Below are 16,709 nucleotides of genomic sequence, written 5' to 3'. Positions count from 1 at the left end.
CTGTAACCTGGGCCCAGGTACCTGGTAGCCACCATATGAGTTAAAATTCTGTATAGTTGAATTAGCATAAGGGACCAGCTTAATAAAAAAATAAACAAGAATCATGTTGAGGCAACATGTTTACTCTGCCCAGGTTGAGGTGCAATAGATGTGAATGTGAATTAAATGTTTGTACATACCTCAATATACACCAGAGGAATCTAGGAAAAGAAGAAAGGAAGCAGCATGTTTAGACAGAGGGCAAGGAACACAGTCAAATGACATGGGCTATGACCACATTTCAGGGTAAAAGCTGGTATGGATCATCAGAGAACTTTGGGTGTGAGAAGACGGGGACAATTCTTATTCTCAGGCACAAAAGTCAGCCAAAATTACTAACTCTGGATGATCTGCAGTTCCAATAAGAACAGGTGCACACTGTGGCAATGGCAGATTGTTCACTGTTTATACCAGCACTGTCCATTTGCAGTTTGTCAAACCTTTCCAGGAATGCAGAAGGCAGCTTTGTGCAGAAATTTGACAACAGATCCTGTTAAAAAGATCTGAGGTGACCCAGAATTTTCACAGTTATCTCAGTATACTGAGAGCTCTCCCCAACAGAGACTATTTTTCCTCCCTTTTCCCACATTTGACTGAAGGCCAAATAAGTTGAAAAACAAGTATCATGCTCACCATTTCATTCACAGGTCGGAACTCTTCATCCAGAGAGACAATTCTGAACAGGACTGATGGAGAAAGAGAGTGAGGTTCCACAGTGCAATCGGTAACCAGAAAAATCAGTTGCAAAAACAAATGGTATAACAGACAACAAGTTGTTCTCTTATAAGGAAATTCCATTGGCTAGAATACTAGGTCATGCTAGAAGGTTAACCATCTACTGTGGGTACATGAGTAAGAGGATGTTAAAAGCAAATCCATAGCAGTGTGAACATCTTACTGATCACGGGCATCAGAATCTCATTGATCAGGGACAAAGTTAAATTTAAGTTGCCTTTGTCTACTTTGCAGTGAGGCATTTTTATGCCAGAATTCACATGGGTCTTCTAATTTTGTTATAAGTAGACTGGCTTCCTAGGAAGGATGAATGCAAGCAAATTACTTCAGCACTTGGCTGCAAGTTTGTGTTGGCTCTGGATAGAGAGAGAACTCAGTACCTCTTTTAGGATGTTTGTTTTTATCCAGGCCAAATTTAGGAGATCACTGTCCCAGAAGAAATAAATAGCTTACATAATTCTTTCTGTCTTCATTGAGCAAAATCAGCTGCTGCTTTGGAAGCTATTTCATGACTAAGTCTGAGTTTTGGTAGTGTTCTCTATAGGATAAATACCCAGTCTTTCTCTCGTTTTAATGCAGACCTCCTAACTGCACGGACCACAACAACAGAGCCCACAGTGAGTGAGTGCAGGTGCTCCAGATATGTGCATGCACCTAAATATTCCCCAGTTTTTCCCTTTATGGAGCAATAAAACATAAGTCTCAGCCACAAGGTTGCAGTTCTGGCCCCCCTGTGAAAGTAACTGATATCTGGCCAGTATGATCCAACAGTTTTAGTGCAGAGTTTGTTTCAAATATTTGTTTCAAATCTCCACCCCTTCCCTGGTACCTGTCTGTCCAGGCTTGTAGATGGGTTTGTCTGTCTGGATGAAGACCAAGCTCTCGGAGTTCTGGACCGCCAGTACTTTGCGGCTGCTGAACTGCAGCGTGGCCCCCCTCACTGTCACATTGAGAAACACGAAGGGTAATGGGACTCTTGGCTTTGGAAGCTGGAAAGTAAGAAGGAAACTGTGTAACAGACCACCTTTAAAGGCTTCCTGAACTGAAATAGCCTTCCTGAAATAAGAGGTCTAATATAATCCTGATGGATCCAACACAGAGGTGAGAGGAACAATAATCAGGAACAAGAGACTGATTTTTATTTGTCCCATATAATATATTCCTACCCACTCCTCCTGCTGTGCAGTAATTGTGCCAGTATTGAGCAGCAAAGGAACACCTAGCTCTAGCACCCAATTTTTAAAAATTCCTACTGCCCTGACCAAACCTTTCCATCCTTTTCCTTTTCACATGCAGAAGCAGAATGGAATAGTCTGTCCTCTCCTTCAGGTTATGTCCCTAGTCCTCGCAGAACATTTCCTTTTCCAAACCACACATGCCAAGACATCTATACCTCTCTTTTGCAAGTGACTAAGTCAGTCTTCAGCCTAAATCTGACAAACCAAGACAAAAATGCCAACCTTTTAAGTGTCTTGAAGACCAATTCCTCACTTTTCAGGCCAAAGACATAATCTAGGTTGTATGTAACTAGGAAAACCTGATCATTTAGCTCAGACCCTAGATTATGCTCTGAGCTAAATGATCAGGTTTTCCTAGTTACATACAACTCATTATAGTTCCTGGGGCTTTCAATTACATTAAATAATAAATTTCCTCCTTTGCTGGGTTTTTTTCAGATACAGCCAATTGCAGTTCTATGTTCTTACATTAATTCAGTATACACCAGGTGGAAAGTATCTGAGGTCCAAAAGCTCTACCACAATTTGAAGGTACTGAAGTGACAAATTGAGGATGTTGAAGGATGATGTGGAAAGCCATTTCACCAAACAGCCATCAGGAGTGTCAATGTACTAAAACCCACTTTCTTCTCCTGTCCTAGAAAGGGGGTGACTTTCTAGGATTCAGCATCCCACAGTCATTTAGCTTATTAAGGAGATCTCAGCAGTAAGAGGGTGTTGAGGATGGACACACCTTTAATCAAGAGGTAAGTGAATATACACATAGTGTTACTCTGGTCATTATTTCTCAGTGCCTTTACATTTTATCCCTGGCACAAAGGATCATCCCACGAGGATGAGATACTCACAGAGAAAGGGATGCAGGTGAACACGTCTTTCTCTGACACCACGTCATCAATCAAGCTCCTGTTCCCCCATAGATCCTCAACTGTGGCACTCAGAGTCACAGACTCGTTCAGGTGGGTCAGCTGAATGCAGACTTTCTCTTGAGAATCCGTGTGGATCAGATAGGGCACCAGCACCAGGTACTGCCTAGGAACAAGGGAGAATGATAGGTCAGAGGAGCAGGAACAGGTAACAGGAGCTGTGTAGAAAGAACAAACAAACCAATTGGATGACTACACTTTGGCTGCACAGGGAGAAGGGTGCATTTTCTAACTGTGTAACAACATTTCCAGCATGTCTGTAGCAGCAGGGGAAAGCAGAGGTCTCAAATGTAAAATACCAGAGGAAATGCTACACACAAAGATCTGGAAAGGATATGTTTTTCTAGGTTCTGACACAACAGCAGCACTTCTTCCTGGGATCCTGAATAAAGGCGGGAGGGAACTCAATTGTCACTTTTGCTAGACACTGTTAGAAGCATTCAGGAGCCACACAAATGCCAGTACCCAGTGAAAAAATTCCATTGACTACACACTGCGAAGCGTCTGCAGCATTACTCTCACTCCTCACAGAGATTCAAAACCGCCACAGCGTGGAGCCAGATCTTAAGCAAAAACACAAACAAGTTTCAGGTTTTCAGAGAAGCAAGGCTCTCTGTCGCAGCCCGACAGGGGATCCCTGCTCAGTCCTGAGCAGCCTCCTTCCTTCCCAGGGTGGTAACTTGCCGGTGGTGTCCCGGTGCCCAGCACTGCATCTGGGAATCAAGCCCGATCCACCTAACGTTAACCATGCTCCCAGTTTGGTGGACAGGACTGGCCTCCAGTGGGCATATTCAGAGCAGAGAGCAGATGGGAGAAGAGCCCTCAATACCTCAGCAGTAAGGCAAAGCATTCCCTTCAGCAGTGGCAGAAGCTCCGGCACCTTTTTGCCCAATCCCCAGTTGTCTGCAGGGATCAAGCTCTGGCCCCTCAGATCCCACTGTCTGTTTCCCCTGCATTTGATGAAAGCACTACAGCACAACCTTGCTCAGGAATTCCCCTGCACCCCTTGTGATGGGCTCTCTGATGGGTGAGATGCTCTGTGCTTTGCAGGGGAGGAAGAGACATTGCCAAAAAGCCAAAGGAGAAAGGCTTTGGGATGTCAGGACGCTTCATGTGCTGCTCCTACCACACATATACACTCATGCACACAACACAAATGTCCTTCACATACCAATGGGGCAAAAGGGGGTGAAGAAGAGAGGCAGGACACTATACCCTCACAAACCTGGACAGTCACAGTCTTACAGTGTCACATTATCCTGCATGGCAAGGGAATTTTCATTCCATTGGCTGAGCTGAAAAATGTGAATTAAAAAATAAAGCAATTTCCAAGCATGCCAGATGAGCTATTTGTTCATTTTCTTCTCATTATCATTTTTAAAAAGCCACTCCCAGCTCCTGGGCATTTCAGCTGGGAGTAGGACAGTCAACCCAAGATTAAACCTTTCATTGTCCTTTCAAAACTGTTTGTCTCTTAAGAAGACCTCATTGCACAAACATTTATGAAAAGTTGTCTTTCAAAAGGACTAATTTTGTGCATAAAACTTTGTTGAAATCCTGTTAATCCCCTGAAGTTTTACTGGTATCTCAGTTTCACAGCTTGCTCTGCATCTCCCTCAAGCACCAGAGTTCCTGTTTGTAGAAGGCACTTTACCCAGCCCTGGTATCTTTATTCCTGGATAAAAGAAGTTAGATAGAAGACAAGGGACAGAGAATAGACACAGGCACACAGCCAAGGTCTCGTGCCTGCCCAGAGACCCCCCCAGCATAGCTTACGGCTCTGTGATGGGTGAGGTGTCTCCTGGAAGGAAGAAGAGGAGGAGGAAGATGCTCAATTTGACAAGCAGCCCGTTCATCCCCATGGTACGTGGTGAGTCAAGCAGGCACTCAGTGTGGTCCAGTGCTGCTTTCACTCCCCCTCTGCTCTCCCAGTCAGCCCCTTTATACTCTCCTCTGCAAACAGCCCAGGGGCTGGAGGAGATAAGGGCTGGGGGCCAGGGCCCATCTGGAAACAGGGAGAGGCAGCAAGGAGGAGCTGGGACTAGCAGCTCCAATCTGGGCAGAAGGCCAGGGCTGGGGGGGAGAGGGAGGGGAGGGTTCCTGGCAGGCCAGAACTCTGTCTCTGCTGGGGCAGGACAGAGGCAATGGAAGAGGAAGGGCTCTAACTAAGGAAAGAAGGGCTAGCAGCAGAGCATGAGGTGAAGGCTTCCATTTCTGGCAGGGCTCTTTGTATGGAGCTGGACACGGCACTGGTCATGGAGGTTGCTGGAAGCACAGGAGCTGTTTGATTTCCTTCAAACTGTGAGCAGGAGATTGGACTAGGAATTGGGAAACAAACCTGGGTGTGTCTAACTCCCACTAACAGGTTGTGAAAACAGGGAATGGAAATTAAAAAAACCTTCCCTCTCCACCCACACTGTTCCCTTTTGCTCCCTGTTTCTGGTCCCATCAAAGCTAATGCCAGGAAAAGAGGTCACAAAATGCCTGGAAAATCAAGTCAACTGAAATGATCTGGCCTTCACCCTGACAGAAACAGGGACAGTGACATGACGGGAAGCTGCCAAAAGTTCAACCCATTAACAGCATGTAACACATTAACCAAGTGCCCAGAGCAGCAGCTACCCTCACACAGCAGAACATATGTGGCCTGGGTCTTACCTTCCTTCTACTGGTTCTGGTTCCAGATCAAGTTATGGATACATCTAGATCAAATTATTGCTGTTTGATGGAATCATCCTGATTTAATTAAGTGCATATTCATGTAATGCACTGTGATGGGCAATATTGTACCAGAGAGGGAAATGGAGTCTTTAGACCACTGTCTTTACTTGGGCTGCAGCAGGAGGATCAATAGCTCTGGTAATTATTACCCTTGCAAGTGGTAGTAGAATATCTGTCTTATTTATAGTTCTAATGCAAACTCCAAAGAATGGAGATCTGTGTTAGAGGATGTAAAGCATAATTTTCAGATTAAAAAGTGTGCAGGATAAAATAATTTTCTGTCTGTCCTACCCTTCTCCTCATATAATCATCAAAACTTTGTTAAGCTGAGTAACTCTGGAGTTAAGAAATCCAAGTGCAGTGCAATTACAAACCTTCATTACCGACCTCATTCTGCCCTGCAGTGACCTGCATAGGAAAAAAGAGGATAGTAGTGCATGTGCAATTTCCTTGGGGACTGCACAAAAGACAGCCCAGATTTGTGCTCTTCCTTCAGCATCTGGCACCTAAAGATGGCTTTGCTTGCCCAAAAGAAACATAATGCAGGAAAGTCTGCCTCACCCACAGAGGAGAGGATTTATACATATGGGCTGGTCAAAGCCTTTTAGAAGATGACAATTTACAGAGGTAAAGGTCAGGAGCTGGACTGATGGAACACCAATCCGACAGGACAAGAGGCAGAACTGCACAGGGCAGAGGGATCTCTATAGAGATCTACCCTTTTTGTCAAACAGCCAAAGAGCTCTCACAGCTCCCAAGCCTGCTCCTGATCATTAGGACCTTGGTCAAAAATGTTCTCTGTAGCCAAAAACTGAAGAGAAATATTTTCAATCCATTCAGGCAAGGTAAAGTAGGCAAGGTCAGAGACATTCTCATCTCACCTACATATGATAATATGAGAAGCTATTTCTTCAGTGGTATTCTCTGGTAAGGTATCTGGTAGGTGCCCTTCTACAGATGCCACCACCATTTTGACAAAGCAAGCTAAGTGTTCAGCATTATTTCATAGTGTCTGGCAACTTTCCAGAGGTCAGAAACAACCATCTTTTGGTATTTGAATGGACTCTGGCACAGATAAAATGACTCACCCAAAGTAACTCAGACAACCCAAGATGGAAATTCTAAAGTTTTGACTTTCTACTACACCGCAGTTCCCCCAGGCCCGGCTGTTGCAGTCATGGTTATGAAAAAGCAGACTCCTCCTTCCTGTAACACATTCTCACCTGAGACCTTCATCTCAGTGAACTCTAGATGAGGCTCAGTAGACATCCACTTAGCTAAGTGTGCTAAGATCCATAATTTTGTCTTTATCCACCTTGATACCTTCATGTGTAGCATCCTGTTAAGTAGGTGGAAAATAATGCCACTGGCAAGGATTTCCTGCAATTATAATAAAAATATGAAGCAAATATATGTAATCTGAATTGAAATGTTGAAGCTGGTTATTATGCTCCTGTGACTGTAGGAATAAGATCTCTCCTCTGCTTTCTCTGCTTTAGAATAATTCATCCCAGCTGTCTCAGCCTCTCCAAAGAGGGGAGATGCTCCAGTCCTTTTGTCATATTTGTGGCCCTGTGTGGGACTATCTAGTCAGTATGGCCATGTCTCTCTTGTACTGAGCAGCCCAGAACCGAAGACAGAGTTCCCAACTATTCACTGTGGTTTTATGACATTCAAACTCTGAGCCTGTCTCTGCTCTATTTGAACTGAAAGATCATTGCATTAAGGGTTTGCCCACTGCTTCCTCTATCTGCAGTAAGAAAACACACAGGTGGGGAGGAAAACAGGTTCCTGGTGGATTATATAATTACACAGAATTAGCTGTATTCCTTTGACTCCAGAAGTCCAGTTTCTTGACTAGCTTGCTTAAACCTGCCTAATTCCTTCCAACAGAGAGAAATGGCACAGATGCACACTTTTGGTTCAGTGCAGGCCGAGATTTATTTTCACTGCTGGATTTACAGAAGCTGCAGTTTCATTTCACCCTCTTCTCTCCCACTCATACCACTGGCATGCAAAAGGAGAAGCTGCCACTAGGAGAAATATGTTTATATGTTTCTGTCAGTGATTAGCATGCCTCCTTTCCTCGTCCTTCTGATATCAGACAATGGAGTTGCAGGGAATGAAAATGTAATCTGATACTTAAAAGTGTGGGAAAATGACTAGATCCCCCTCAGAGGTCTGAAGACACCTGTTGTGACAAAGCTTTTATTTGCCTTTATTGGATAAATAAGGGAAAGAGTAGGCCAGGGAATATGTCCCAGGTCTCCTCTGGTCACAAAGAGCAGTAATCCAACACTTGTGGGCTGAGAATAAATCTATACTGAGAGTAATTGGACAACAAACCTGTCCTTGTAAAACACTTTAGTGAGGGTATGGAAAAGGCAAGTCCTTGGTCCTGTATGAGGCTTCAGTTTGCAGGGCAATGATCAACTCATACTGCTGATGAGGTCGTTGTGAGATGAAAAAGCACATGGGATTTATCTAAGTGTTTTCTCACAGATCCACTGAAACAAAACTGCACAGCTGGAGGCATGAAACTGATCTTTTTTCAGGACAGCACAATTTTGCACAGGGCTGTTAGAGTGGACCCTGCAAGAGACATGGAACAGTAGTGAAAATGAAAGAAAATACTGAGATTGTCTCCTGGAGACGAGAAATTAAAAACATCTGCTTTTAAAGGGTGTAGCCCAGAGGAAGAGAAACAACCTGACCTCCAAAAGGCAGCTGTTAGAAAATAAAATGTACAAAAAGAACCTATCTACCTGCCACAGCTAAGTAATTTTGCCATCACAGAACCCAAATCAGACCCAAACTCAGACAAAATTCCCTGCAGTGGCAGTGATAGCCACCAGCATGTGAGTGGAAGTAGTATTTGAATGAAAGTCTCATGGAATGATCACTGCCTTCAAGGAGTTTGTAGGAACAGAAAGCTGGATTTATTCAGGGAACTAAGCCAAGTGCTCTAAGTACTGACCTGTTGACAGTGAGATCTTGGGCAAGTTTTGCTTGCTGGAGAGGCTTTAGAAACTAACTCATTGTCTTAACTGCCATAAAAAGGAAAGGGCCAGGCAAAGTCACCAGATTAAAAAATGTTTTCCCTCATGGAAAACACTGACTTTTGTCCAAATAAAGACTGAGATAAAATTAAAGTTCTGACTTAGGTTGGCACCAGTCGAGCAGGAAAGGGCTGGGTTCTTGCACCCAGTGACACCAGCATTCTACAGAATGGGTGCAAGGTGGCTAAAGCCAGTAAAGCCATTTGTCTTTCTGACCAAGCATCTGTGTGCTGGTGCAGGTAAATAAAGTCCTTGGTCTGAGCAGCTGGAGGGAAGCAGAGAATGAGATACTAATACTTGACCTGCTTTTGACAGGTACATGCCTTTACAAGGTACAGGGCAGTGAAAAGTAAACACTATTGAGCTTAGTGCAGTACGGTGACAGCAAGAAGAAAATCTGCCCAGGAAGAAAGCTCCTGACATCTGAAGGAGGAACTCTGGCTGTTCTGGAACACCAGGCAATCTGAATAAGTACTATTGTTTTTAAAACAGAATGAAACTCACCTGGTATCACTTAATACAGAGCCATCCTCCCAAATCCATCCAGAGCTTGTACTGTTCCTCAGTCCAATCCAGAAATGTTTTTCTTGAATATGCTTGAACAGATCCTAGAAATTATGATGAATTACAAAGTGACTAATGAAAACCAGCTTGAAAATTGAGATAAGTAAAGAGAACAGAGAGCAAGATACATCCCCTCATCTCACTGTTCCTTAAGTGACTAACAATACTGCTTCCCCACACCTTCTAATGACAGAGCCAGGAGTCAGATTCAATGATCCTGATGGGTCCCTTCCTACTCTGCATATTCTGTGATTATATGATTCTATGAACTGCACCCCAGTCTCCTGGAATTTCCTGCACAGAGCTTTATGTAGGAAGATATGTTATTAATATTAATATCAACACCCTACTATACAGCTAACTAGCAAGCTAATAAGAAGTATTAACAATTAAAGGTAAAATCAGGGCAAGATAGGGCAGGAAGTGCAGGCACCGACAGATATGTGTAACAAGCCCAGTATGAAAGCTTTTTAAATTTCATACACATTTTCCCCCTATGTGTTTTCAATGTTCATTTCCTTTTAGCTAACTTTTAATCTCTGATTATTGTTAAAAGGTGAAGCCTGCAACAGAAATTCAGCCCTGAAGTCAATTCCCCATCCCCAACCCTCCTCTCTATAAAAAAGACAAAGTCAGGAAACGTAAGTTTGTCTTGTCCACCTTTGCAACCAAAGAACAGCAACCTTTCAGGGGTATGGTTGGGCTCCATCCTTATCTCCTGCTGCCATAAACAAAGCTTCAGAGAAGACATCTTCAGAGAGAAGCATTAACAAAGCTGGCTTGGTAAAGTTGTGGGAATAGGAGCAACTTGAGGAATCACTGGAGTGTCGCTGGTGGTTTGGAGATGACTATGTTTCCCTAGCACTTAGAGGCTGAGCAATCACAGCCTTTGCAGTACAAGACATAGATAACTAGAAAAGTCTTGTTTAGATGGGTGAGTCTAAACCCTAACCCTAATCTAACCCTAACCCTATCCCTGAGCAAGGATAATGGTAACCTAGTAGCTGAGATGATGGTAAGAAAGCAGCGGGAGCAGGAAGGTTTTCTTCATGCCGAAGAAATGGGTAATCTGGGGAAGATGCCTATTTCTCAAGGAGACAGGATTTGTTTAAGCAAATCTGAGAGCCTGGTACATATTCCCAGTCAAGCAGAGACCTGGCTTTGTAATCCTCCAGAGCACATCACACAATGCAACTTCTGTCCACGGCCTGGAAGCTGTCCACGTTCATTGGACCTGAGCTAATAAGCCCTGGCTTGAGCAAAACCGGATCAAGGTTTCTGCTCTACTTAAGCAGATGTGCCTCAGCGCCCCAGTAATCAGCACTGCCCCTTTCTCTAGGGACAATACGTGCCCCTGCCCCCAGAGAGCGCCTGCAGTGGAACACATGGTTCCTTATTCCACCAGCACAGCTGAGGTATTACGGCAGAGGGAGGAAGTAAGCATTGAAAAGAGACTGAGAAAGAAAGATCTAAGCATGAACCCAGGGAATGGCATGGGTCACTGAGCAGGAGGAGCCGGAGCGCTCACAGGGAGGACAAGTATTGCTTTTGCAAAGGAAGCACTCCTTGAGAGGGGGGACATATCAGTTTGTAGGCAACAAATACAATGACTGCTCAGTGCCACTGCAATCCTTCACATCAGTCTTATTGGGAATAGGAGAGGAACAGTGGAGAAGGCTGTCTCCTACCATCCTTCATAGGGTATTCTGAGTACCTGACAGTGACCCTCATCTCTCCGTTCTCCCCTTTGCTTCTCTGCTTCCTGCAAACTTTGTGATGTGTAACACCACAGTCATAAATCCTTCCTCTCCTTTAAAACCATAATATTGCTGAAGTGATAGCACTGCTTGTATGCCAGTCACTTGGGTATCTGCAAGGAAATGGGAGATCCTCAAAGCCAAAGAAAACCATTACTGGCATCATTGATCACCAGGAGGTGAGCTCCCTGTGCCCGGCAGGATTCCTGGCTGGAATTCCAGTCCTTCTTCTCCGTGGAGAAGGAGTAGCAGCTCCCTCTGTAGGCCACCCACTCTAGAGGGCAGTGTGGGTGGCAGTCGCCTGTAAAGTCAAAATACTCATATTCTTCTCTACCATTAACCAACAGAAACACTTGTCAGCAAGGACCTACTGAGAAACAACTCATTTGAATAGCTGAAATGCAGAAAACTCAAATCAGGACAAGATTCTGAAAATAATAGTGCAATTTCAAAATCCTACAATAGTCCCATGTTCTCTGATGCTGGTGGCAAGCATGCACACACTCACCTCACCCCCAGGTTTCCACTAAACCTCTCAGATACCCAATAATGGGTATCTAGATACCCATTTCAGATACCCAGCTGGCTATCTGAAAACAGATCACGCTCTGTGGGTATGGTGTGATCACATCTCAGCTTGGGTGGATGGATTTTATGCAACTAACAGGAAGCTCCTCCACATAGTCTAGCACCATCTGCATGCCTGCAAATATATTACAGACCTATTTGTTCTATAGTTTACCACTACATTTACTAGGCAAGTCTACAAAGACTTTTCAATATATTTAACTATTCTTTGCCACAGGATCTGAAATGGTTTCCTGGAGTCTGCATGAGGAATCTATTCTTCAAAATATTCTGGACAGGCAGCGGGTACATAAGGCTGGTAGAAACCTAGAAGAGCTCCTGGTTTTAACTCCATCCGATGGAATTTCTGTGGTTAGATGTGTCGCTGCTCCCTTGCTGCTGGTTGCTCATGCTCAGCAGCCCTTTGTGCACTTACTCATCTTCCAAATCAAAGCAATTGCCAGGGAGATACTCAGTGTGCCAAAACCTATGGCCAAGCCCTTCAGAACTGCTGACCACAGACGGGGAGCTGTAAAAGAGAAAATAAACCATAGTGAACAGAAGCCACATGAAAACTGACTGTGGTTTTACATAGTCCTGGGCATTTCCCCAAGGAACTGCACTATTTAGAGCATCGTGTCTGTATACACTCTGCACATAGTAGACATCACTGTCCCTGCCCAGCCAAACTGGGGCCTCCCCATCAGCCCAGGGCCCCATTTCAGCTGGATTTGGGGCCACCAGTTCCTGTCTGAACTTCCCAGCGGGTACCTTTCTCTACATCAGCCATAGCTCAGCCCCTGCCTGGCCACAGAGCCTGCTGGTCCAGCCTCTGTGGTGGCTGAGCCCAGCAGAGGAAGCACCTACCACAAGTGACCTGGAACCACCTAGGCACTATGTGACACCTCCTGCTGGCAGGGGCCTCCCAGCAAATCCACTCCTGCCTCAACATTGAAGCTTGGGGTGATAACCAGAGAGCTGCATTGCTACAGCCACCATGTTCCAGCTTACATGTAAAAAGAAATCATAAGATCTTTCCCCCAGCTTTCCCAGCAATAACAACAGGTTTAATCTCAGCATCCTGCTCACAGGCTTAGACACATGGTCATGTTACATCTTCCCAGGATACTCCCAAGGCAGTTCTACATTTTCATCATCCATGGTGGGGCGGTAGGATGGGTGAGCCAGCCTTAAAGACCCTGGGACATCTCCCACACTTTCACCACCACCTCACTGGCTGCCAGGTGCAGAGGGTGAGTCCTTGGGGCAACTTCCACTGTATCCCAGGTCAGCTTGCTTTCAAAGGGCTGGTCAGGACTGGCCTGTAGAGGTCTGCTTATGTACAGCACAACGTGTTCACCTCCAGGCTACATGTTGCTTTTCCACTGCCATCTCCTGGAGCTGTGTTTGAACCGAAAGGCATTCAGTTTGCATAAAATATTTGAAATTTCAGCACTAAAATCTCTTCTCTCCCAGACAGAAGAGAGGATGACACTTACTGGTACGGATGAGCTCCAGGGGAGTTTGGTTTGCTTTTTTTATTAATCTCAGTACAGCAGCTGCACAGACAACAGCACTCTCTAAGAAGCAGTAAATATGCAGCTAACTTATGTACCACATCCTGATCTTGTGATGTTCCAGCGCCTACTATCCAAATCTAGCAACAAAATCCCCATGGATCTTATGAAATTTGAGGTGCTTCTCTCTTCATCATGTCACGAGACACAAAGAAACACATTTGATCTCTTAGGCAAGGTTGAAAACAAATGCAGATCACATATGAAGAATATTGTGAGAAAAACAAAGAAAGCCAGTGCTAAAACAGAAGGTTAAGGGAATCCACTTAAAAACAAGAACACATTCTTTACACATTGGAAGCTTTGTCCAAATACAGAAAGTAGACCAGATCAGTAAATAAATAAAAATAAATTTATTTTGATCTTGAGCAGTTTGCAGGCTCACTTGTTAAGGCCAGTTTCTCATCTATAGAGACACACTTAGGCCTGTGGTTTTACCTAGAAGAAGTTTCTAAGGTAACAAGGAAGATCATGAGGGAGCGTTGTTGTAAGCATCATTCTTCTGGTATAAAGATCTTTTCTAAGATAGAGGTTTTCTCACGTTTCCTGAAGCTTGTAGGATCTTCTAGCTCTCCCAAACATAATTTAAAAATAGTATCATTTCTTATTTTTTAAAATCGTTATTACATAACATTTTCAGAGACAAAATACAGAAAGACCTTTCAGTTACACCCTACTCCTCAGCTTCACAAAAAGGAAAAGCAGGAGAACTGAAGGACTTGGACTAGGTCTGGAACTTAAACTTGATTCTGCTCTCTATTTCTCTTGTTTGTATCCCTGGCAGCTTGGGTTTTGTCATCAGATTGGGCCTCAAGAGAATTCAATCAGCCCAAGGTTAAGGGGTAGGGTGGAGATTTTTCTCGGCAGATTACAACTGAAAACTTGGCAAAAGTGGATAAACATCTGATGAAATATCATTCCTGGTTCTGAGATCACATCTGTGCTTTTCTTTTCTGTCCTTTCTTGCCTCTCCAAAGAAGCTGTCTCCTGCATCCTTCTGATCACTCTTAGATTTCAGGGAAAACTGCCAAGACAAGGCAACCAGGATGGCAGTCTTTGAAACAGTTAATCCTTAAATGTCATCACCTGGCAATGAACAGAGCAGTTCACTCTCTATTGTTTCAAACCAACTGCAGAAAAAAGGGAATGATTCATCATCAAAACAAAATCCCAGGGCACTTCCACAAGCCCAGCAGTGGGAGAGTCATTAAAGTTCATAAAAATGAAAAAAATATGGCATTAGATAATTTTGGAAGAAAAAAAAATACAAAGTGAAGTGGGAAAACAGGAAGTGTTTGAGGTGAATTTAAGCTTCACTCGAACTGCAGAGATCAATCTAGATAAGTGGAATAAAGTATTTCACAAATCAGGATTTTTACCAGCTGCAAAAGGAGCCCCTGCAGTTCACACTTTCTTAAACAAGTTCAATGGTTTCTGCTTCAACCTCAGTCCCTGAACTACATGTAAAGCTCTTGTAGAAATGGAAGGGAGAAGTACCTAAGATGAATTTGAAACAGGAGGAAAATCTGAATGGAGCATCCAAAAATATTTCCATGTAGTTGTCTGATGAATTGTGGAAGAGTCTGTCAAAGGGGGTAAGTGGATTGGTGGACATTTAATGTAAATATCCAATGTTATCACTTTCTCTTTACAAAACATCCCAACAAGTCTCTCGGTGCTCTGGAGAAATGACTCTGATCCTCTCCATTCATTTGCAAGCAACATGACCCAATATTTTTAGGTTTGTGAGTCCAGATTCAGTTCCAAAACTGAAAGCTGTTAGCATTTTACAATTCAACTCTTTAGGACAATCTGAAGAATATCACGGCACTGTCCCAAACAGCTCCCTTCAGCTCCTGCCTACCTCAGTATGGGAGCAGCATGACTACCTAGAGACAAGGAGGAGAATTTGAGATACAAGGATTCTGTTCCTGGCTGTGGCACAGACCTGGTTATTGCTGTTACTACAAGCACACTGCACAGGCCAAGTGACTGCTGTACTGACATTCTGGTAGTGCCGCATATCTAAGGCTCTCTGGAAGCCAAACAGAAGAAACAACCAGGGAAACTTTTCATTTTTGAGAAGTAGCAGCAAAACTTGTTGGTTTGAGCAGAGGACTGATTTACACACCTGTGATACTGTGCCTACAAAGTCAGCAAGGGAAAAATACCTGAGAGCACATCTCTCAGAAGTGATGGAGGCAGGAACAGAGTTGAACATAAAGACCTTCAAAAGAAAGGTACTTAAAGTGAGCTCCTAAGGGATTTCTTTCATGCTGAAGAAAGCTGAGAAATAATCAAATAATATGCACAAGAAGTGTGTTCAAGTATCAGCTTTCTTATTTTTGGTTGTCTGACCATAGCTTAAAAAGATGAGGTTCCATAAAAGAATGTGGAGAGATGTTAAAAAGAAAAATGCAAACATCTAAAGAGGGCATTGGTTAATCTCCTTTCAACAGGGTGGAGGTGAACAGGAATGGCAGGGAATGAAAGGATGTTACCGTGTTTTCTGATGCAACAGAAAACATAATTTCTGGTGAAAACATATGCAAAAGCAAGACTGCCTTCCAAACAGATGAAGTGTGAGTACCAGATAGGAACTGGGGAGTTTCTGTTCTGGCTTTGTTTCCTTAGTGAAACAAGTGACCAGACAGCAGTAAACACCTTAGGTATACAAAATTATTCTGATCAGGGTAAAGAAATCTTGTATCCCACAGTGAGAATCACCTTTGCTGTAACACCTCTGAGAATTTAAAGTCAACTATTAGTGTTGCAGCCAACACAACAGAACTCATCTAAAGCTCACTGGCATTTCATAGAATCATAGAATTATCTGAGCTGGAAAGGACCCTAAAGCTTATCTAGTTCCAACACCTTCATCTTTTTGCATGAAGGAAATGCTTACAAAGAAGGATCGCCAATGCAAAGTTTGACCCTTTGGAGGTGGTATTTCTACGCTAAGCTGTCAGAGGAATTGTTTGGTGCGACATCTGCAAGTCTAATCAGGGGTAATGGAGAGGAAATAAGGAAAGTAAAAGTTTAAGGAAAGCACTAAGAAAATTTTCCTGATAGTAAAGTCCTCTGAAGAACTGTTTCACAGCAAAAGCTGAAAATTTGCTCCCTGGGAGGTATGTAACTCTAGAACACAGAAAACAGCAAAAAATCACAAGAGAATCCTGCATAGCCCCACAGGAGAGAGGCTGGATGATCTCATATGCTTTCTCTGTCTCTGATCTCTGATTAGCATGTGCCTCTAATTTATCTGTATTCGCATCTTGCCTGCCCTTCAAAGAACTGTTGCTCACAACCTCTTGCTGCTGACAAGCAGACAACTTTAAACCAGTTTTGAAGAAAAGGATGCCTGGGTTGAATGCCCAGTAGACACTGAAGGAGGTCGGTGAGAGGGAGGGGAAAAATGCTGGGTCTCTATAACTCATCAGCTTTAATCACATCAAAATATCCACAGTAATTTTAGAACCAAAGCAACAGCTCTCTAAGCTGGCACTCAGAATTAGTTGCCAGTTCA

At 43.7% G+C, this 16,709-nt stretch overlaps 2 protein-coding genes across 2 annotated transcripts in view; both read right to left on the bottom strand.

Moving 5' to 3' along the window:
* Positions 1-4,958, bottom strand: part of A2M (alpha-2-macroglobulin) — a 29,688-nt gene extending 24,730 nt beyond the window's left edge. Inside the window, exons 1-5 of the mRNA XM_074534974.1 lie at positions 4,715-4,958; positions 2,861-3,044; positions 1,604-1,763; positions 673-725; positions 180-200 (exon numbers count right to left, since the gene is read on the bottom strand). Of these exons, the coding sequence (XP_074391075.1) occupies positions 180-200; positions 673-725; positions 1,604-1,763; positions 2,861-3,044; positions 4,715-4,800 (504 nt within the window). The 5' untranslated portion in view covers positions 4,801-4,958. The remainder of the gene's footprint in view (positions 1-179; positions 201-672; positions 726-1,603; positions 1,764-2,860; positions 3,045-4,714) is intronic.
* A 2,634-nt stretch (positions 4,959-7,592) lies between these two features.
* KLRG1 (killer cell lectin like receptor G1) overlaps positions 7,593-16,709 on the bottom strand; it is a 12,843-nt gene continuing 3,726 nt past the window's right edge. The window contains exons 2-6 of the mRNA XM_074536190.1: positions 12,043-12,135; positions 11,191-11,340; positions 9,890-9,942; positions 9,223-9,326; positions 7,593-8,251 (exon numbers count right to left, since the gene is read on the bottom strand). Of these exons, the coding sequence (XP_074392291.1) occupies positions 8,140-8,251; positions 9,223-9,326; positions 9,890-9,942; positions 11,191-11,340; positions 12,043-12,135 (512 nt within the window). The 3' untranslated portion in view covers positions 7,593-8,139. The remainder of the gene's footprint in view (positions 8,252-9,222; positions 9,327-9,889; positions 9,943-11,190; positions 11,341-12,042; positions 12,136-16,709) is intronic.

Source organism: Zonotrichia albicollis, chromosome 2 (genome assembly GCF_047830755.1).
Source record: "Zonotrichia albicollis isolate bZonAlb1 chromosome 2, bZonAlb1.hap1, whole genome shotgun sequence".
NCBI lineage: Eukaryota > Metazoa > Chordata > Aves > Passeriformes > Passerellidae > Zonotrichia > Zonotrichia albicollis.
This window is presented reverse-complemented; position numbering and strand designations above follow the sequence as displayed.